Source organism: Typopeltis vanoorti, chromosome 14 (genome assembly GCF_054136105.1).
Source record: "Typopeltis vanoorti isolate ZY-2024b chromosome 14, IOZ_Tvanoo_1.0, whole genome shotgun sequence".
In the NCBI taxonomy this organism is placed as follows: domain Eukaryota; kingdom Metazoa; phylum Arthropoda; class Arachnida; order Uropygi; family Thelyphonidae; genus Typopeltis; species Typopeltis vanoorti.
In genome coordinates, this window is record NC_143562.1 from 123,240,701 (window position 1) to 123,262,028 (window position 21,328).

A 21,328-nucleotide genomic window follows, 5' to 3' on the forward strand; every position below is an offset into this window, starting at 1 on the left:
AGAAAAGTCTCATTGACTATGTTATTGTTGATAGTGATATTTTCTCCCTGGTGCAGGACGCCAAAGTGTACAGAGGATTTGAAAGTGGAAGTGATCATTATTTAGTCTTGAGCAGGATAAAATTGAATTTCATATTGAAAAGAATAAGACGTAAGAAAGTTTTAAAGCAAATCAAAGTTGAGCAGCTCTCAGATGTGAACTGTAGACTGAAATACACAGATTATTGAAGAAAAAATGAAAGAGTTTGAGAACAGGAACCAAACCTTGCAGATTCAGTGGCAAGCCTTCAAGAAAACACTGACTGATTCAGCCAGAGAGGCATGTGGTGAGATTGTCTGCAAGGATAGAAAAATCAGAACTCCCTTGTGAACACAGGAAGTTAAAGAGGCAGTGAAGGAAAAGAAGAAAGCATATAAAAGTTCCTGTCAAATAAGTCAGCTTGTGCTCTTAGAGAATATAGAGACAAATGCAAGAATGCTAAACACTGTGTAAAACTAGCTAAACAAAAATCATGGGAGGACTTTGCTAAGAACATAGAAAATAAATATCAAGAAGGTGGCAAGATATTCTGGAAGTTGTTGAAGAAGCTCAGAAATAGAGGAAAGAGCGTTGTAAAAGGAATTAAAGATCATAAAAGTGACATGAAAACTGGAAAAAAGATATCCTTAAAGTGTAGAGTAATTACTTCGAAAAATTGCTAAATGAAACAAGCAGTGATTAAAAAAAAAAAAAAAAAAACACTCAACAGGCATGCAGTCTGGAATATATATCCATACTTGAAGTAGAAAAAGCCATCAAAAGCTTGAAATGTGGAAAGGCAACAGGTGTAGATGATATTCGACCAGAAATGCTGAACTATGGAGGTATGAAAGTCTTACAGTGGCTGCACTGCATAGTTCGGAAGGCCTCGACAGAGAGACGAATTCCTGATTGGAGTAGCGTTCTCATAGTACCCATACATAAAAAGCAAATAAAACTGAACGTGAAAATTACACAGGTATTTCCCTACTGAGTGTTCCTGGTAAGATTTATGCCAGTATACTTGAGAAACGGTTGAGAAGAATTGGGGAAGAACAAGCTGGTTTCAAGCCAAATAAAGACTGCCAGGATCAGATCTTCACTTTACGACAAATAGTTGAGAAATCATGGGAATATAACAAACATCTGTATTTTTACGTTTTGTAGATTTGGAAATGGTATATGACAAGGTGCCAGTAGAGAAGCTATTCAAAATGCTACAGTTGTATGTTGTCAATGGGGCATTATATCAAGCAATATTTAGTCTTTATTTTAGTTGTGAGTCAGCAGTTAGAATTGAAGGAAGTACAGGAAGGTGGTTTGATTTTAAATCTGGTGTCAGATGAGGATGTACATTATCCCCTCTGTAATTTATTATATATATATGGATCACATTATGAATTAAAGTGGTATTAACCATTCTACTGGCCAAGATGTCTATAGAAGTCAAGCTTATCATGGAAGTAAAGTGCATATTAAAATTCTAATACCAATAATATTACATTGAAATACATGATGGATACGAAGCGTATGAGTATATGTATTTGATCCATAATGGCCGGTAATTGGTTATACATGATATCAAAATTGGAGATGTTATCAGCTCTTTGCTTTATGTGCACAATGTTATACTTCTAAATAAATCTGCTACAAGTTTGCAAAATTCCCTGACTAAATTGAATAACTTTTGTAATAGTTATGGTATAAAGGTCATCAATAACAAGACAAAGACAATGAAAATAGGCAGAAGCACATTTGAAATGTCAACTGCATTGTGAATGGAGAACCTATAGAACAAATAAAATATTTCAGCTACTTAGACACGATTTTTAGAAGATGGTAAATTAAATATGGAAATAGATAACAGAATCAACAAAGCTGGCATGGCAGAAAGTCAATTGAATAAATCATATGGAATAAGAGAGAAGTTAATCAAAATACTAAATTAGCTGTATACAAGACAGTGTTCAAACCAGTTTCAACTTATGGATCTGAGAGCTGGGTCAGAAGTAAAACACTTGATTGAAGACTAGAGACAGCAGTTATGAATGTCCTGTGAAAGATTAGGGGCATGAACAGATGGCATCAATGGCAATATCATATTAATAACGAGTATGTTAGGAAAGAACTTGACCTTGTCAGCATCGAGGAATGCGTTGGCAGAGCTAATCTCAGGTGGTATGGTCACTGAAATAGAATGTGCGAGGAAAGATTAGCAAAACAAGTGTTCTCTGCCAAGTTGGTAAGAAAACGAAAGGAAGACCAAGATATAGGTGGATTGATACAGTAAAAAAAAGTGCCTTAGAAGATAAAAATATAAGATCTAATAATGTTGGAAACTTGACAAGTAACAGATTGATTTGGAGGAAAATTGTAGTTAGGAGGTTAGTAATGATGTAAATTTTTCATGTAGTACTATCATTTCCTGTACATCCCCCTTGAGGGGGTACATGGCAGGAATTTGATAAGTAGATTGCTCTTTCTTACTAACAGTTTGTCAATGTATAGCACTTTTGTGTTTAGGTTTAGTGATCTCTAGTGTTTGGGATTGATAATAAAAAATAATACTTACATAGACCTAGTAAAACATTTCTTTTTAGATGTAACTGGAAAATATAGTTAATGAATCAAGACTCTTTATTTGATGTCCTGACTGCAAAGTTTCACATGTAAAAGTCAGAGATTTTTCCTTACTTGAGAACAAATGGACAGGAAAATGTGACATTCAAAAATAGGTAGTACTTGATTATATACTCTACGTGGCTGATAAATATCAGTAAGGTGTAGAAATGTGACATAACCCCATTACCAATCTTGGTGTGTTTTACAAATCAGTTATGTGGTTATTGAATTATTCATTGAAATATCATTTCAATACTATTAAAATAAATTGAATACAAAGTGTGAGTTATTGATATATTTCATCTCTATGGCCAATCAAATCACCAAATTCCTGACATGTATCCTCAGCAGGTGTGCAGGATCTTATGATAATACTACTTGAACCCATGGCTGTCCCCTCTATTTGTTTGTAGAATTTTCCTTGCCAAACAAAATAGCCTGAGTTCATTGTGAACTGAAATAGGGCTGTGATATCGGGAGGAAATTTAGCTTGGATTAGTTCTAAGGATTCTTTCAGTGGGACATTTGTGAATAACGAGGAGGCATCAAAACTGACCATTAGACACAGCAGTCACCTGCCAACCTAATGGAACCTTGGTTTTCTATAGAAAACCCACCCATACAGGCAGATACATTCACCAACGATCCTACCACCCCTCCTCGCAACAATAGGGAGTCATTAAGACACTACACAAAAGGGCTAAACTTATCTGTTCAAATGACAATGCCCTAACCACAGAACTAAACCACATTAACACTTTCTCAGCCAATGGCTAGCCCCAAAATAATCCAAAAAATATTGAAACCAATACCCACACCCACACACACACACACAACAAGGATTACTCTAAATCGTGGGTCGCCAAACTTCTTTAATCGTCGACCCCTTCAAGAGTTTCTTGACTTTTTATCGACCACCTCTATTTTACTATTACGTAATTATAATAGGACAAGCAAAAAAGACACTTATGTGAGTTTTTAGATTCTTTATTTTATAGTTAGCGTTTATCGTATGTATAATATAGTATATATTATTATATTACTATTACTATCACGAGTAATATCACTGGTATTACTACCAGTCCTGCTCAACTCTTCAACATAGAGAAGTTTAGTTCATGAATGAATAACGATTGAATTATAATATGTATGTTGATGAATTTTAGGACATTAACGCTCACTTGTATGTCGGTGCGCAAAAATGAGAACTGGGATCGAATACGTGTAAGTATAAGTAAATAAGAACCGCGCCGGCCGGGCTGGAACCACAACATCCGTTTATTGGTAAATATCATTTTGGCCTTCGTAACTATTTTCATGACCTTGCTCCATCCATCAGGTCCTATTCATGTCACTGTTCCCATGATTCACTCTTAATTGTGTTGTTGTCATTCTGGATGGAGGTAATCCAAGTTAACCGAATTAAACATTACCCGTACAATGATGTCTTATATTTTTCTATCGATCCCTGCTCTAAATCCATCACCATACCCTATATCTGAGGCACCTCGGAAAAAATTACAAAAATCCTAAAAAAACATGACATAACTTCTTGTTATAGACCATATAAAAAATTGGCATCCCTTATCCGCTCTACTAAAGACCTACCTGGTGTATGCCAGGTCCTTTGCAGCTGTAAGCTGTCCTACTTTGGCCAAACAGGCAGGAGAGCTAATATCAGAATTTCAGAACACAAGGACTACATTCGGTTTCACCAATGCAGCCACTCTGGTCTTGCAGACCATGCGCTGGATACCTGCCATAGAATATGGTGGAAGAAAGCCACAATAATACACCGTAGTAAATACATATATGAAAGGCTTTTCATGGAATCAGCCTCAGCCCTATGAAACAATCCAAAATCAACAAATTTGGTTGCATGAGACTGCCTCAAATTTGGGAAACCTACATCAGAAGATCTTCAGCCCAGTCACCCTAGATTACCAAAATTGCCAGCTAGGAGGCGCTATCAGGACTTAAGGAGAAAGAATAGCTTCCTGCTTCTTCCTCGTTTACTGTTTGTTGTACCTACATGCACGTCTTGTTCTTAAGTTCCTGTGAAAATGGCAACATACATTGCCGAAATATTGGAAGTGTATTTAAATTTATTTTAATATATATCCTAGTTTACGTTGTAATTTCCTTAAACTATTTAGTAAAAATGTATAACCAATGTCTATGACTTCCACGAGAAGTATGACTGATGGCTAATAAAAGCTGGAATAATTTTGAATCCTAAGGTAAGGTTTGCTGGAAAACTTGAAGAACTAAGTGGGCTGATTGTGTGCCATCCAAATTCTTGGAATTTTTATGCCACCATTATTGTTAAGATTAGGATGGTTAATCAAAATTTCACAGGCTTCTTTAAATTTGTGTTCATACCAGGTTTTTGTATCATGTAAAGAACAGTCTACTTTTCCAATCAATTTGGTGTGAGGTGTAAGAGCAGGATATTATAGGCCAGTCATCAGAACTGTTAAATTTAATGTGCTGTTTGTGTTGTTTTTTATGGATAGGAATTGTTCATCCAGTTTCCCCAATATAAGGTAAGTTACAGGTGCAACCAATACAATAAACTCTATGGTGATCCAATGGGGGGAGGGGGGTCCTTAGAGGAGTTACATGGTTTTAAATTTATAGGTGATTTAAACGTGGCATTAAGATTATAATCGTGTAGGATTCTATTCATTTTTTTGGATAACCCTTTAATGCAGAGTTTCCCAAATTGTGTTTAGCAGAAAGTGAATAAGTGGTCTGTGATGTCAGTAACCAAGCCGTGTATTTTTAAACATGAAAATAATTTGGAAAAGGGAATACCACTGTTTATGACAGGTCATAAAAATTGCCTGGAAGCTGATTACAACAATGGGCAGCGTATCCTCTGTTTTCAAAACTGAAAGATATAATGTCTGTGTTGCAAATGTTAGTTACCAATCAGCAAGGAAGTATAAAGAAATTTTTTCCACTGAAATTGAAGATCGAAGTAGTCTGTATCTGGTTCTCAAATCTAGTAATACTGAATACTTTCTTTGCAAGTTCGTATTGTAGGGTGAAAGTGCTTGTTTCGAAACCATAGTACTGTGGTTTCGAAACAAGCACTAAGTAATAGGCCTGATTTAAATTTTAATATGAATAAGAGTCAAGGGTCTTTGTTTAATTGTGTTAAGAAATCTCTTATTGAAGGTGTTTGTGATGCAACAGATAGTGATTCATCCACCTCCAGCCTTCGAAGCGATCTCCAGGATGTACAAAAGGAGGGGAAAACTACCAGCATACAGGAGAAAAAGTCTGCATTCACTCGTAAGTACGTCTAATAATATTATAAATTTTTGGTGATCAGAATGGAATATGTCAATGAAAATCAGCAGAAATTAATTTAATGATGTTTGCCTGAGAAACTAATATGCTACAAGATTTCATTAGTCCAGTGATTAATAACTGATTTAAATGTAATTTTATATTTGTCAGCATGTCACACCGTATACATGTGTACTAATACTCTTTATGATTATGCCATAATTAATTATTAATACATTACAAAATAACCAAAGTGTTCTGTGAATATTTCAGGATTTGTGAAGTTTTCCGTTATAGGAAAAATCTGGGAAACGCTGCTTTTATGGGATAGCTACGGTTTTACTGTAATCTATATTACATGTATTTTTTGATGAAGTTTTATGAAAAACTTTATTGATAGTATTTTTGCTGTAGCCATTATTTATAAATGTGCTGCTAATAAGTTGTAATGCTTGTTGAAGAGTTTGTTCATTAGAACAAATTGTTATAGCTCTGTTTTTGAGAGTGTTAATTACTCCTGGAGTGTTAATGACTCCAGGTTTTTGCAAAGGGTGGAGATAGGAGTTAGCATGTATATATTGACTGGTATGTGTAGGCTTGTGGTAGACGGTGAAGGATAGACTGCCTGAGGGAAGATTACTCTTGTATCCAGGAAAGGAAGTGAGTTCTGATTTTCAGCTTCAATAATAAATTGTATGCATTAATGTTATTTGTTCAGGTGGCTGAAGAAGATATTTAACATTTGGCAGCTGTGTGGCCAGATAACGAAAGCATTGTCAACATATCTAATCCAAACTGTAGGTTTTGAAGTAAAATAATATAAAGCATTTTGTTTAAAAAACTTCCATATAAAGTTTGCAGTGGGGGGGGGGGGTAAAAATTATTTTTTGCCACACAAAGTAACTGGAGCGTAGTATATAGCCACCAAAGAGAGCTGTAATGTCAGGAGGAAATTTGTTTTGTATGAGGATGGTCTGAAAAGTTCTCAACCTAACAATGAAAAAACGAATTTATAATTTCAATTTCAAGCCAGGAGAGTGACTAACTGAGTCACTCTCCTGGCTTGTTCTTTATACTCTTTGTGTGATTGATTATTACCATTATTCATCATGTACTTCCTCCAAAGTACTTTCATTTTCCAGATTTCATGCTTAACCCGACACTGGTGAGATGGAAAAATGTAATAATAGTGATAAGGTGGGGTCTCACAGACGCACCCAAATGATGTAGTGTATTATAGAAATCCATATCTTTTTTATCAATATTAGATTACATATTGTTTAAGTGTCCTGTAATTTTACAGAATAAAATCACATTCACAAAATTAACTCATGGTTACTGACTAATTCTAAATCAATTTCACTATCATCATCTCTGCTAAATGGCTCCTCGTCTGTCAAAGCATCATCTATAAGTTGACGTAACCTCTGTTCTTCCTGCTCGTAACTCATCTAAAAAAAGATATTATTCTCAAAATACCCTCTAAATATTTACAAAAATGTATTTGCTTATAGTTGGAATGTAAAAATATAGAAGACACAGCAGTAACGATAATATTTTAGTAGACTATACATGAAAACAACTTGCGTTTCGGAAGTAAATCTAGTCCCACTTTTGGTAAGGTGGTGTTTAGTGGACCCCAGCACACTTTACACCTCTGCACAATAAACTGGCTTGCACACAACAGCCTATCATCAATGGTGTCAAGTAGCAGGTTACGGGAGGGGAAGCAATACTGAGGCACGACTCGCTGCTACGCGTTGTTAAAAGGTTATAGTCAATTTAAAATCTTTGGGGTCTGTGACACCCCACGTTACTAACGCTGGGTTAATCTCATCTTCGTAATCACTGGTGTTTAAAATCACTGTGAAATTTCCCTTATCTGCCTTTAATGTGATAATGTCTTTCTTTTTCTTCAAACTATACAACGTTCTTTTTTCCAGAGGAGTGATGTTTTTGTTAGGAGTTCTGGGAGATGAGAGGATAATACTTTTTAATCTAATATCATTAGCTATAGGTTCTGGGATATTAAAGGCAGATAAGGGAAATTCCACAGTGATTTTAAACACCAGTGATTACGAAGATAAGATTAACAGCTTACTATTGGACACATCAACCTACCGTGTCCTGGTCACAGATCCAACACTAAAGAATCACAATGACACCAACAATTTAATACGTCACATGGTGAACTGGCCTATAGACTTAAAATGAAGATTGAAATCTATGCATCCACTAACACCAAGACTATATGGTGCTCCTAAAGTACACAAAAATGGAATACCATTATGCCGTAGATGGAATCAATTCGCCCACTTATCTGTTATCTAAACACCTGGCAGGCCTCCTCAAACCACACGTCCATAATCCGGATACTTATATACGAAATTCGCAACATTTCGTAGAGAAACTGAACAACATCTCAATCTCCAATATGGATCTACTCGCCAGCCTGGATGTTACATCTCTATTCACTAACATCCCTGTGGAGGAAGTCATCAACATTTTAGAAAGTTTGCTTCCACAAGATATTACTTCTCTGTTCCGTCATTGTTTAACATCAAACTTTTTCGTATGGAATAAAACCATATGTCAGCAATTGACTGGCTTTGCAATGGGTAGCCCCCACTCCCCTCTCTCCATCTTGTGCTGATCTCTTTATGGAGGATTTTGAAAGTAAAATCTTATCTCAAGTAGACCCTTAAACCCAAAGTATGGTGGAGATATACGTGGACGATGTCTTTATTGTTTGGAACCACACAAAAAAGGACCTGTTAGACTTTCTAAACAAGATCAACTCTTTACACCACACAATCAAATTCACTCTAGAACTTGAAAAGATAACCAATTACCATTTCTAGACACTTTAATTAAGAAGCTGACGAATGGTGGTATCATCCTCTCAGTTTACTGCAAACCTACCAATGCAGGACGTTATTTACATTTCACTTCCTCCCACCACATTTCTCAGAAACTTAGCATTGTACACATGCTGAAGAACTGTGCCTCTCTCATTACAACAGATCAACAAGACCTCCAGGAAGAACTATCCCTGATATCTAACAACCTTACCATGAATGGATTTCCTCGAAGACTCGTCCACAAGATACTTTTCTCTGACCATCCCCCACAAAAGACTAAGATTGCAAGGGACTGTTTCAAATAAGATTGCAAGACTCCATAGACCACATAAAATAAGAGTGGCCTTATTAAACCTACAGAAACAATTAGGGAATTCTTAAGATCTCCATAAGTTGGTCATCCTTTCTTCAAATATGCTGGAGTTTACAACATGCCCTGCTCGTGCGGCGTGAATTACATCGGCCAGACTTCACGGAGCCTTGAAATTAGGCAAAAAGAACACATTGGTGACATCAATAATAACAGAGAAGAGAAATCGGGGTTAGCTTTTCATTTCTCAAGAACAAACCATATCATAGAGTGGGATAGAAGCACAATTCCTTACATAGAGGAAGAGGACTTCCGCTCCCGAATTTTTAAAGAAGCCACAGCAGTTGCCCGCTGTATACAAAACCTTGACAGGAACCAAGGACTAATCTTTCCCGTGATCTGGAAGACCCTTATTAGATGTCTTAACTCATCAGAACTGAATTACAGTGCCAACTATAGAATGTTCCTAAATAACAAGCGAGATCATGCACACTCTATGCATGTATTGTACGTGCTCTGTTCTTTGTCTGATATAATTGTAATCAGTTGATTATAGTTTGTAACAGTTTTTTACTTTTTAGTGCCTTACATCAGTTATGTACCTTGAAGATGCAAACAGCCTTAGTTTCTGAAACTAGTTGGTATAACATAGTTGTTTATTATATGTACTTGATCAATATAGTCCCATTAGAAGTCATTCCAAATAGCCTTGATGTCAATAAGGCAATAGTTAATAGGATTTGATAACATATCACCATGTATCTTAATGGAATGTTCCAGGGAATTGTCAGTAGCATTGGCATGCCTGTTTAATAAAAGTCTTGCAACACCACAAGTTCCAAGGGAGTGGAAGGAGGGTAAAATTGTTCCACTGCATGAAGGTGGTGATAAGCATCAAATTATAGGCCGGTCTGTATATCTGGAGAGATTGGTGTGAAGTAGGATACAAAAATGGGTTGATAACAGCAGTATTCTCTGTGGTTATCAGCATGGGTTTGTTAAGGTGAGATCATGTTTCACTAACTTGTTTACTATAACAAGGTGATAAATGCCTTGGATAGAGGAGGTGCATATACAGTGGTGTACTTAGATTTTGCAAAGGCTTTTGATAGACTGCCGCATGACAAGCTCTTAAATAAATTAAAACAGATGGGATTGGATAACAGACTTCTAAGTTGGATGAGTGACTGGCTGTCAGATATGTATCAGAAAGTTGTATATGGGATTGCAATATCCTGAAAGAGAAACATCTAGTGATGTTCTGCAGGGGTCAGTTTTGGGACCATTGTGCAATTTGTGTGTTAATGATACTGGAATGGGTTTAACTAGTGATATGCAGCTGTTTGCAGATGATAAGAAACTGGGGAGAGTAATGCAAAGTCAAGCAGATGTTGTGGCCTTATAAGAGGACTTGAATAGATCGCATGAATGGGCAGGTAAGTGGAACTATCAGTTCAGTGTTGCAAAGTGTAAGGCTTTGAGATTTAGTAAGCAGCGATGGGATGCAAAGTGTACACTTAGTAGAGAAACTTGAACGGAAGTACAGGAGATGAGAGATATAGGAGTTGATGGTGGACAAGGACCTGGAATTCAGTGGCCACATTGCACAAGTTGTGAAGACATCACATTATATAATGGTGATAATGTGGAAGACCCTGACAAGCAGAAATAGAGGTTATGATATCATTGTATAAGGCCTTGATCAGGCCTCATATGGATTATTGTGCCCAGATTTGGTCATCTGGTTTTCATGGTGATGAAGATATATTGGAAAGGGTCCAGAGAAGATTCACAATGGTCTTTGGAATGTGGAGTATGAGGACAGATTGAGAGAATGTAAGTTGCAGAGCCTATAGGAGTGAATAGGAGGAGGGGGTGGTGATTGGGACATAAGCTAGTCAGGGGCTATCATCAGGTTGGCATGGAAGAGATTTTTTGTAGAATGAGAGAATGTGGGTAGAAGGGGGTAGAATGTTAATAATAATTTTACTGCCTTCCTTATGTTTATTTTCAGTGTTTTTGCCAAAGTCTTCCCATGACTTTTCTGTAGCTAATTTTACATAATGCTTTGTTTTCTTACATTTTTCTCTGTATTTTCTAAGAGCACAAGATGACTTACTTGCCAGGAACTTTTGATATGCTTAACTTCCTGAGTCCACCATGGAATATTGATTACCTCACCACATGCCTCTATGGCTGAATCAAAATTTTCTTCAGGGTTTGCCACCGAATCTCCTAGGCTTGGTTCTTCTTTTCAAACTTTGTTTTTCTTTCTTGAATATTATTTGTGTATTTGAGTCTAGCCAATTGCAAAGAGAAGGCAGAGTAGACCTCAAAAAAGGATATTGGATGGGTAATGAGACCGGAACAGACCAATATGATCTATACCCATAATTAATGTTATGATGATGAGTCTACAGTTCACATCTGATAGCTGCTCAACTTCGATTAATATCAGAACGTTCTTACACACCTTTCTTTTCAATATGAAGTTCAATTTTATTTTTCTCAACACTAAATGGTGATTACTTACTATTTCAAATCTTCTGTACTCTCTTGTGACCTGAACCAGTAGGAAAACATCACTGTCAATAATAACATAGTCAATGAGACTTTACTTATTCCTTGCATCTTCTCTACATTTATATCACCAATACGTATGAAATATATGTACTTCAAAAAAAATAAATAAATAAAAATCCTAAAACGTATTAAAACTATAAACGTGTGAAAAGAAAAAAAAACATGCTTTCCATCTTCTGAGTCTTCAATAGGTGCATAGCATCTACTTCCATCTTATACGATGGAGAGAGAGAGAATTTTGATTATCTATAAAGCATATCAGCAATTTTAAGAAAAGCTATTAATATAACAGTTATTTTGAAAGATTTTAATACCATTATTGGCACTAGTTCCAATTACAAGTATATTTGGATCTCACCTGATAGCATTCATAGGAACATGGTTATGTCCTGACCTGATCTCTACCTTGCACTGTAAGTTACTCTACTACTGTCACTATTAACGTGGAAGTATTGAGTAATGTTGATACTGCCAGTATTTACCGATATGAGGTCTCAGTTGTTATTGGAAGAGTTGGCCTACAAGATCATCGTAAAGAAAGTGTGAGGGTTGGTTTTAAGAATGCTGTGTACTAACAAAACTGGAAATGTTGAGCAGCGAGGTGAGTTACTGCAGTCGCGAACATTTTCTCTGAGTGATGGTCCCCAGACTTCACCAGTGGTGTGTTTGTAAAACAGTGTCCATTTTTAAGAAAGGGAGATTGCATAGTTTGTGAGAATTAAAGAAAAGGAATTACGGTATGTAATACCAGGTAAGGTCCTCTGCATTATTATACCCAGCAAGATAAAGAACCTTGTTGATAATCAACTTAAGTGAGCACAGTGGATTCAGAAGGGAAAGATGCTTCATTGACTAAATATTTTTTCCATGGCTGATCCTTGAGAAATGTTTAAATTTTCAGAAACATGTTACCACATGTTTTGTTGAAAAAACTTCAAAAAAAGTTTTTGATTTGGTTGAGAGGCAAAATTTATGGACAATTATAAAAGCTTATGAAAACATGACTTTTTTATGATAACCATGATGATTCTGTTGAAATTGATAAAGCACAAATTTAATGGTAAAGAGTAAGACAAGTGTCTCCTGTCACCAATTTCTATTGCTCTTGTAACTGATTTTGTTATGAATTGAACTCTTTAAGAGAAGGACTGAGGAATAAAGTGATATAAGAATTTTTGTGTCTGATCTGGATTATGCTGATAATTTGGCCTTATTCACAAAGAATGTGAGAAAAATGAACATTATTTTTGCAACTGATGCTGAGAATCAATTAGGTTTGATTATTAGTATTGAGAGAACAACTATAATCAAAACAGGTAATAAAGATGAGTCTTTTATCTTACTATAGAAGTTTCAGAAGAGAGCATAATATCATTATGGATCTGGGACATAGACATTGTGTAAACAACGTCATGGTTTTAATCAATTTGTTTAAGGAGGTTTGACTTCTTGTAGAAAAGATTACAGTGGTTTACCACATTGTCAGAATGGACATTTACATCATCATCATCAAATTCCTGCCATGTACCCTCAAGGGGTGTACAGGATATGACAGTACTACATGAAAAAATTACATCATTACTAACTTCCTATCTACAATTTTCCTCCAAATCAGTCTGTTACTTGTCAAGACTCCAACATTATCAGATCCTATATTTCTATCGTCTAAGGCACTTTGTACCGTATCAATCCACCTATATCTTGTCTTCCTCTGGTCGTTTTCCTGCCAACCTGGCAGAGAACACTTGTTTTGCTAATCTTTCCTCTCCCATTCTATTTAAGTGACCATACCACCAGAGATTGGCTCTGCTAATGCATTCCTGGATGCTGACAATGTCAAGTTCTTTCCTAATATCCTCATTTTTAATATGATATTGCCATTGATGCCATCTGTTCATGCCCCTAATCTTTCTCAGGACTCTCATATCTGCAGTCTCTAGTCTTTGGTCAAGTGTTTTTACTTCTGACCCAGCTCTCAGATCCATAAGTTAAAACTGGTTTGAACACTATCTTGTATACAGCTAATTTAGTGTTCCGACATACCAGCTTTGCTGATTCTGTTGTCTATTTCTATATTTAATTTGCCATCTTCAGTAAAAATCGTGCCTAAGTAGCTGAAATGTTTTACTTGTTCCACAGGTTCTCCATTCACAACACAGTTGACATTTTCAATGATTCTGCCTATTTTCATTGTCTTTGTCTTTTTATTGCTGACCTTCATACCATATCTGTTACAACAGCTATTCAATTTAGTCAGAGAATCTTGCAGACTTGTAGTGGATTTATTTAGAAGTATAACATCATCCGCATAAAGCAAAGAGCTGACATTAACATCTCCAATTTTGATATCAGGTTTAATACCACATTCCTTCATAATGTGATCCATATAGATAATGAATAACAGAGGGGATAATGTACATCCTTGTCTCACACCAGATTTAACATTAAACCATCTTCCTGTACTTCAATTCTAACTGCTGACTTACAACTCAAAGACTAAGTATTGCTTGATATAATGCCCCATTGACACCATATAACTTCAGCGTATTGAATAGCTTCTCTCTTGGCATCTTGTCATATGCCTTTTCCAGATCGACCAAACTTAAATACAGATCTTTGTTGTATTCCCGTGCTTTCTCGACTATTTGTCGTAAAGTTACAATCTGTTCCTGACAGCTTTAATTTGGCCTGAATCCAGCTTGTTCTTCACCAAGCTTTTCTTCCACAATTCTTCTCAACCGTTTCTCAAGTATACTTGCATAGATCTTGCCAGGAACACTCAGTAGTGAAATACCTCTGTAATTCTCACATTCAGTTTTATTTCCCTTTTTATATATGGGTACTATGAGAGCTCTACTCCAATCATCAGGAATTCATCCCTCTGTCCAGGCTTTCTGAACTATGCAGTGCAGCCACTGTAAGACTTGTATACCATCATACTTCAGCATTTCTGGTTGAATATCATCTACTCCTGCTGCCTTTCCACATTTCAAGCCTTTGATGGCTTTTTCTACTTCAAGTATGGATATGTATTCCTGACTGCATGCCTGGTCAGTGTTTTTTAACAGTGTGCTGTCATCACTGCTTGTTTTATTTAGCAGTTTTTCAAAGTAATTACTCCATACTTCAAGGATATCTTTTTCTCCTGTTTTCATGTCACCTTTATCATCTCTAACTCCTTTTACACTCTTTCCTCCATTCCTAAGCTTCTTCAACAACCTCCAGAATATTTTGCCACCTTCTTGATGTTTATTTTCTATATTCTTGCCAAAGTCCTCCCATAACTTTTGTTTAGCTAGTTTTACACACTGTTTAGCTTTCTTACATTTGTCTCTGTATTCTGTAAGAGTAAAAGCTGACTTATTTGCCAGGAACTTTTGATATGCTTTCTTCTTTTCCTTCACTGCCTCTTTAACTTCCTGTGTCCACCAGGGAGTTCTGATTTTTTTATCCTTGCACACAACCTCACCACATGCCTCTCTGGCAGAATCAATCAATGTTTTCTTCAGAGTTTGCCACTGAATCTCCAAGGTTTGATTCCTGTTCTCAAACTCTTTCATTTTCTTTTCAATAATCTTTCTGTATTTTAGTCTACAGTTCACATCTGAGAGCTGCTCAACTTTTATTCACTTTAAAACTTTCTTACATGTTATTCTTTTCAATATGAAATTCAATTTTATCTTCTCAAGACTAAATAGTGATCACTTCCAATTTCAAATCCTCTGTACACTCTGGTGTCCTGCACCAGGGAGAAAACATCACTATCAACAATAACATAGTCAATGAGACTTTTCTTATTCCTAGCCTCTTCTCTCCATGTGAATTTGTGCACATTTTTATGTTGGAACATGGTGTTAGTAATAACCAGTCCATGTCCTGAGCAGAAATTTAACAGGTATTTGCCATTATTATTAGCTTTGCTCTTTTCTCCAAATTTTCCCAAAATATTTTTGTATGTCTCACAATCATTTCCTACTCTGCTATTTAGATCCCCAACAAGGACCAACTTTTCCTTTTTCATTGTGTCAGTTGCTTTTTCTAAAGCCTCAAAAAAATTCCTCCACTTCTACCTTAGTAGAACCTTCTGTCGGACCATAGGCACAAATAAGTCTCATTGTCCAGTTCCCCATTCTCATATTTGCCCACATTACTCTACTTGAGACTGACTGCCATTCAAGATGATTAGCCTTGTATTTTGTGTTGAATACTATGGCTACTCCTTCTTTTCCTTGATTGTCATTGCCTGAATATAACATTTTGTATTTATTGCTCAGAAAGATCTCACCAGTTTTGGTCTTTCTTGTTTCAGTCACCCCTATTATGTCGATCTGGTACTTATCTAATTCCTCAGCTAGCTCCATTTCTTTGCCATTCAGGCTTCTTACGTTGATAGTACCGATCTTTAACTCTGGTGATGTTGAGTTGGGGTTTGTTTTCAGATTTGTTCCAGTAGCTGACTTTTCGCTGTTCGCCCTGGTTCCCTGGCGAAAACAACAGGGGGCCTTGTTTAACTGGGCGACGCCCCAGCCGGCATGAAATTTTGTCATGTTGTACCATCATTTTTTATTTTGGTTTAACCAATAAGAATACAATTTGGTCGGCTAAATCCCAATTTGCCAGCCCATCCTCGTTCGTTCAGTATCAAAGTAGATACCCAACAGGGTGCACCACGAGAAGGTGAGGATTGGACATTAGGTCAGAAGCCCTGGTCAATTCTCTGCATTCCTTTAAAGGCTATGTGGAGGTCTCCTCTCAGTTATACAGCTTTGACCCTTAAGCACCCCCCTGGACATTTACTTAGTCAACAATATTAAGTTAAGTGTTAGGGGGAAAAAAGACCTTGTTAGACTTTGCTAACAGTAGCATGAAGCAGAAGCTCGGGATAAATCCATATTATGTAAGAAGCTGTTTAATTCAGTCTGATCTGGATTTAAACAACCCTTAAACACGGGTTGTTTGAAGAACTTGTGTTTTGTGGACATGCATCTTTTTACCCTTGCTTTATATATTCATTTCCTGAAAAGCACATACTGATATATTCATTATTATTCTAGAAATAAAGACTATGAGACAGACCCAGAAGTATTGAAACGGAGACAAAAGCAAATTGATTATGGGAAAAATACTGTGGGATATCAAAGATATATTGCAGAAATACCAAAGTAAGTGTCAGCGTTTTTTTATAATTTTGCATTTCTACTTGAATAATTAATGATATTAGATTTGTGGATTTATAATATTTATAGAGCTTTATTTTCCTCTTATTTCATCCATTACATCAGTGATGCATCAGCAACATATAACAAAATACAGTAAAAAAAAGAAAAGAAACATGTTTTATTTATAGCAGAAATGGCCAGCCTGGTTGGCTGAGTGGGCAGTGTATCCTCTTCTCAACTAATCGGTTGCAGCTTTGAATCCTGTGATGGGCATGGATGCTTTGATTGTCTTTAGGTGGGAGGTGAATTTCTTCTTGTGTGAGAGTACAGCCCTGCTTATTGGAGGCCTGATGTAGCTTGAAATTACTTGTGCAGATTCCTTAGCATCTTATATTCATATTTATTCTTCTGTAATATGTTACTGACAGATTGGCCAAATTAGATAACACTGCTACTACATAGGACTTTATAAATATAATGATAGGGGATCATATTACTCCTTAATCAGGTATGATAGATTTACAATTTCAGTGGGAAGTTTGAAAATTATTCTGAAATTTGTTTACTTTGTTCTAATTTTCTGATATATTCTTAATGTTGAGTATAATGTTGTTAGTTACACCTGTATGAATATGGGGATGTATGTTTACTTCTTTTTTTTTTACTTCTTTCACATTCCAAGTGGTTTAAACTCTTAGTTTTTTTGGAAATTAACTCAATTCTAAATCTGTCTTGCATGCAGGTTTGTATCCCAGAATATCTCGTGTAACTTATTAAATTCATTAACAGATTGATTGGGTCTTCAAACATTTCATAACCAAAATAAAAATTTTAATTTACAAAAGAACACAAATATATACAACATAAAATCAACAACTTAACTACGTAAGCACCGATATGTTCTTAATAACACAACTTCCTTTCAGTTTCTTGCTTTCTACAGAAATTCTTATTCCTTCTTAAATTCACACAAGAGAAAGTTTAACACAAAAACTGCTCTATATATGACAGCGGCATAAGTCAGTTCAAATTCTGCATCTTGAAATCATAAAACACTGAAAAAACATATCTTGTCTTCATCTAAGATACTTCTGTGACTTCATGTTTTTCATCTTCTGTTTGAAAGTAACAGCAAACCACTGAAGATACGCTAAAAATCTTATCAACCATATCACTTTAGTATGAATTTACTTTCTGTATGAAAGTCTCAGCATTCTTCTTAAAATCTTATTAACAGTTTTGTCACTTCAGAACACGTTTGTTTTATATGAAAGCTTCTGAAGAAATAATGAAAGCCATATCCACTGTTAGAAATCACTTATCAGACTGAGAATCCTAAAAAAATATACTTTACTGTGCCCATTTGTATATGAACTGGCAAGCAATAAAGTTCTTTTTCAGCCTTAACTGAAATAAACCCTATATGGTTTAATGACCACTAAAAACTTCATACTCATATCTTTATACAAGGATATCTTTCAGTCTTCCATTTCTAACTTCTGATTTCTGTTCATTCTTCATATGTTCAAGATACAGAAGCGCCATGGTATTCTCCTGCCTCTTCCTACTTCAGAATGGCCTAACGCCTAGTAATTTTCAATACCATTCTTTTTATTTCTGCTCTGCTCCGCCATTAGTGTCTTGAAACTATGATAAAATTCTTTTCACTGCTGGAAAGTTTAATTATAATTTTGCACTGAAACAGTTCTATGTTTCACAAGATTTGTACACCGAGGTAAGTTCATTTAATCACTTCCGAAAATACGGCTGTAATCACTGCTTCCCTCAGCACTACAACATATTTTGTGAACATTTTTCTATGTACAATCAGCACAAACATTTCAACACTTCACAGCTCATACAAAATTACAATTAAGTTCTATTATCTAATCTAAATAATATTTTATATCCGAGCAAGTCTTCAGTAGCCAAAGATAAAAGTAACATTTCAAAACGTCTAGCTTTTGTGGCATATGAAAATAAGCATGTTTAATTAACAACTTTTATAAGATGCCATATTACTAACTTTAAATTAATTCATTTTTCATTTGTGATATATCATCATCATCATCATCATCATCCAATTCCTGACATGTACCCTCAAGGAAAGTGCAGCATGTGATAGTGCTACATGAAAAACTTTCATCATTAACTTCTTATCTACAATTTTCCTCCTCCAAATCAATCTGGACTCAACCAAATAAAGACCAACCTATCCTTTATCATATCACTCCTGTTTACCACTGTCATCAGTCCACCTACTCGATCTTTTTTTAATAATTACATTCCATAATCCGGATATCATCTTCGTTACTCTTTTTTTTTTTTTTGTGCACTCTTTCCACACCTTTTCTCCTCTAAACCTGAGAGACAAAATATGTACACATTAGTCCAGTTATCCTCTAAGTATTATTTGAAGTTTTAAGCAATATGAACCTTTGAACTTCAATTTCCTATCCACCATAACTCTGGAATCCTTAGCCTCATCAGTTTCTTGCAGCATAATCCCACCAACATAATGCAGTCTTGCCATAAATACTGTCAAAACTTCTGCACATCCCCACACTGCCCATAGAATTGTGTAAGCTCAGTTCTTTTAGTGATGCTGTGCACAGCCAACATTCGTGTGCTTGAGTAGAGAGAGAGAGAGAGAGAGAGAGGTCTAGCTGTACAGGTTAACATGTAGTGGGGAGATTATGAGAACCATATAATCTAATAATAATAGGATGGTGGTGTATCAGACTATTAACCATTTTAACAATACAGAAGATGTATCTCGCTGCCAAAGAACTTGTCGACCATGCTGCATTATGACACTGTAATAGCTGTGAAAGCATGCCTCTGCCATAATCCTGTGAGAATGCAGAAAGTGATATTGTGAGAGATTAATGTTTTGCAGAGAAAGCTGTTACGTGTACTAACTGATGACCTGGAGGTGAGAGCCTATCATTGTTCTACTCGACGCTTCCTAACACCGCAACATATGCTGCAAAGGGCGATAAATTCAAAGGCACTTCTGTCGGTATGCAAATAACACACACAGATTATCCTCTTTACAGATGAGATTTTAACTGCCAAAACGATTTTTGATCCCATACACGAGAGGTTGGTTGATCAACCTCTATACATTACTACCATGTGTGTGTGTGTGTGTGTGTGCGCTTGGGATTGTCCATAGCACCCAGGATTCAGAGAGGTCATCACACCACATCAGTGATGGTTTGGTAGGGATGAAGTATTCAAGTTGCATTTCTGTGAAAAGGGGGATCAAAACCTCCACCAAAGGTATCAAGGCACTGTGCTGGAACATAAGAGCCATGGTACAAGCCCTCTGAACAACTTGTTTTATGTTAGGCAGTGGACCTTCCAACAGGATCAGCCCTGCACACAAGACAAGGACCACACATCACCATATGATAAGCCATCTGGAAGTCCAAATCTGAATCTGTTGGACTTCAAATTGTGGTCAGAGCTTGAGAGATTTGCCAACAAAAAACATTACTCTAGCATCACCAGCCTGAAGGTGGATTTGGAGTGAGTAGTGTCAGTTTCCATTGGATGTGTTTGTTGCCATCGATATGTTGCCTCACAGACTTTGGGCATGCAGAAAGAGGGAACATTTTGAACATTGAGTGCTGTTACATGCGTGCTATACGTGTGGTTTGTATGTGCTGAAATGTGCACATAATTTACTGATAGATTAAAGGGTTATGTGCTGCTCAAATTGTAACAGTATTTATGGCTAGACTAGGTATACACTATTTTGAACACACAACTAGTTTCATTATACTAGAAGATTGTATCGGGTGCATAACATGGAAGCAATAAAAGTGAAATACGAATGCATTACCACAGAACAATTGCTATAATTATAATAAGCTAATGCCTTTCATTCCCTTATAGGAAGTAGGTGAGGCCTTTTAACCCTGTCTTTTGGAGGCTGAGTAGGCAGTTTAATCTCCACTAGTAGCCAATCAGTGGCCCATGACTATTACTAATTATAGGCAGCAATCGATGAAGAGACAGGCTAACAAGAGCTGCTATCTTTTGGTACTTAACCCTAACAGGATATGTTACTGTCTGAAATAATGTGGGTTCTGTGGTTGATTTTCTGGAGTTTCCAGAAGGAATAAACCACTTGCCTATGCCAAAGATGGACTAACTCAGGAACCGGTTGAAGAAAGGCTTAGAAAAAGTTCCTTCAGTTGGAAGTGCCACTTCCACTGAGCTGTGTAGGCCTGGTATTAAGTTACAAAAGGCTGGTTGAAATTTTGAAGATGTTCTATTAGATTCGTCAGCATTGTTGAACACATTCACGTGTGAATGATCTTGTATACACCAACGTTGGATGGCTTGAGGAGTAACAATCAGAGAGGTTATAACTTAGATTTGTATTAATGTGGACTGGTTGAGAACACTTTCTGTCAATTCAACAATTATTCTTTCATGCTCATAGTATCTAAAAATGTGTTTTGAAT

General features: G+C 36.2%; 1 protein-coding gene across 6 annotated transcripts in view; it reads left to right on the forward strand.

Annotated features, from left to right (window-relative positions):
• Window positions 1–21,328, forward strand: part of LOC150099877 (uncharacterized) — a 121,283-nt gene that overhangs the window by 80,750 nt on the left and 19,205 nt on the right. For all 6 annotated transcript variants that reach the window (XM_090404011.1, XM_090404010.1, XM_090404008.1 and 3 more), the window contains one exon: window positions 16,746–16,853. In XM_090404011.1, the coding sequence (XP_090260137.1) occupies window positions 16,746–16,853 (108 nt within the window). The remainder of the gene's footprint in view (window positions 1–16,745; window positions 16,854–21,328) is intronic.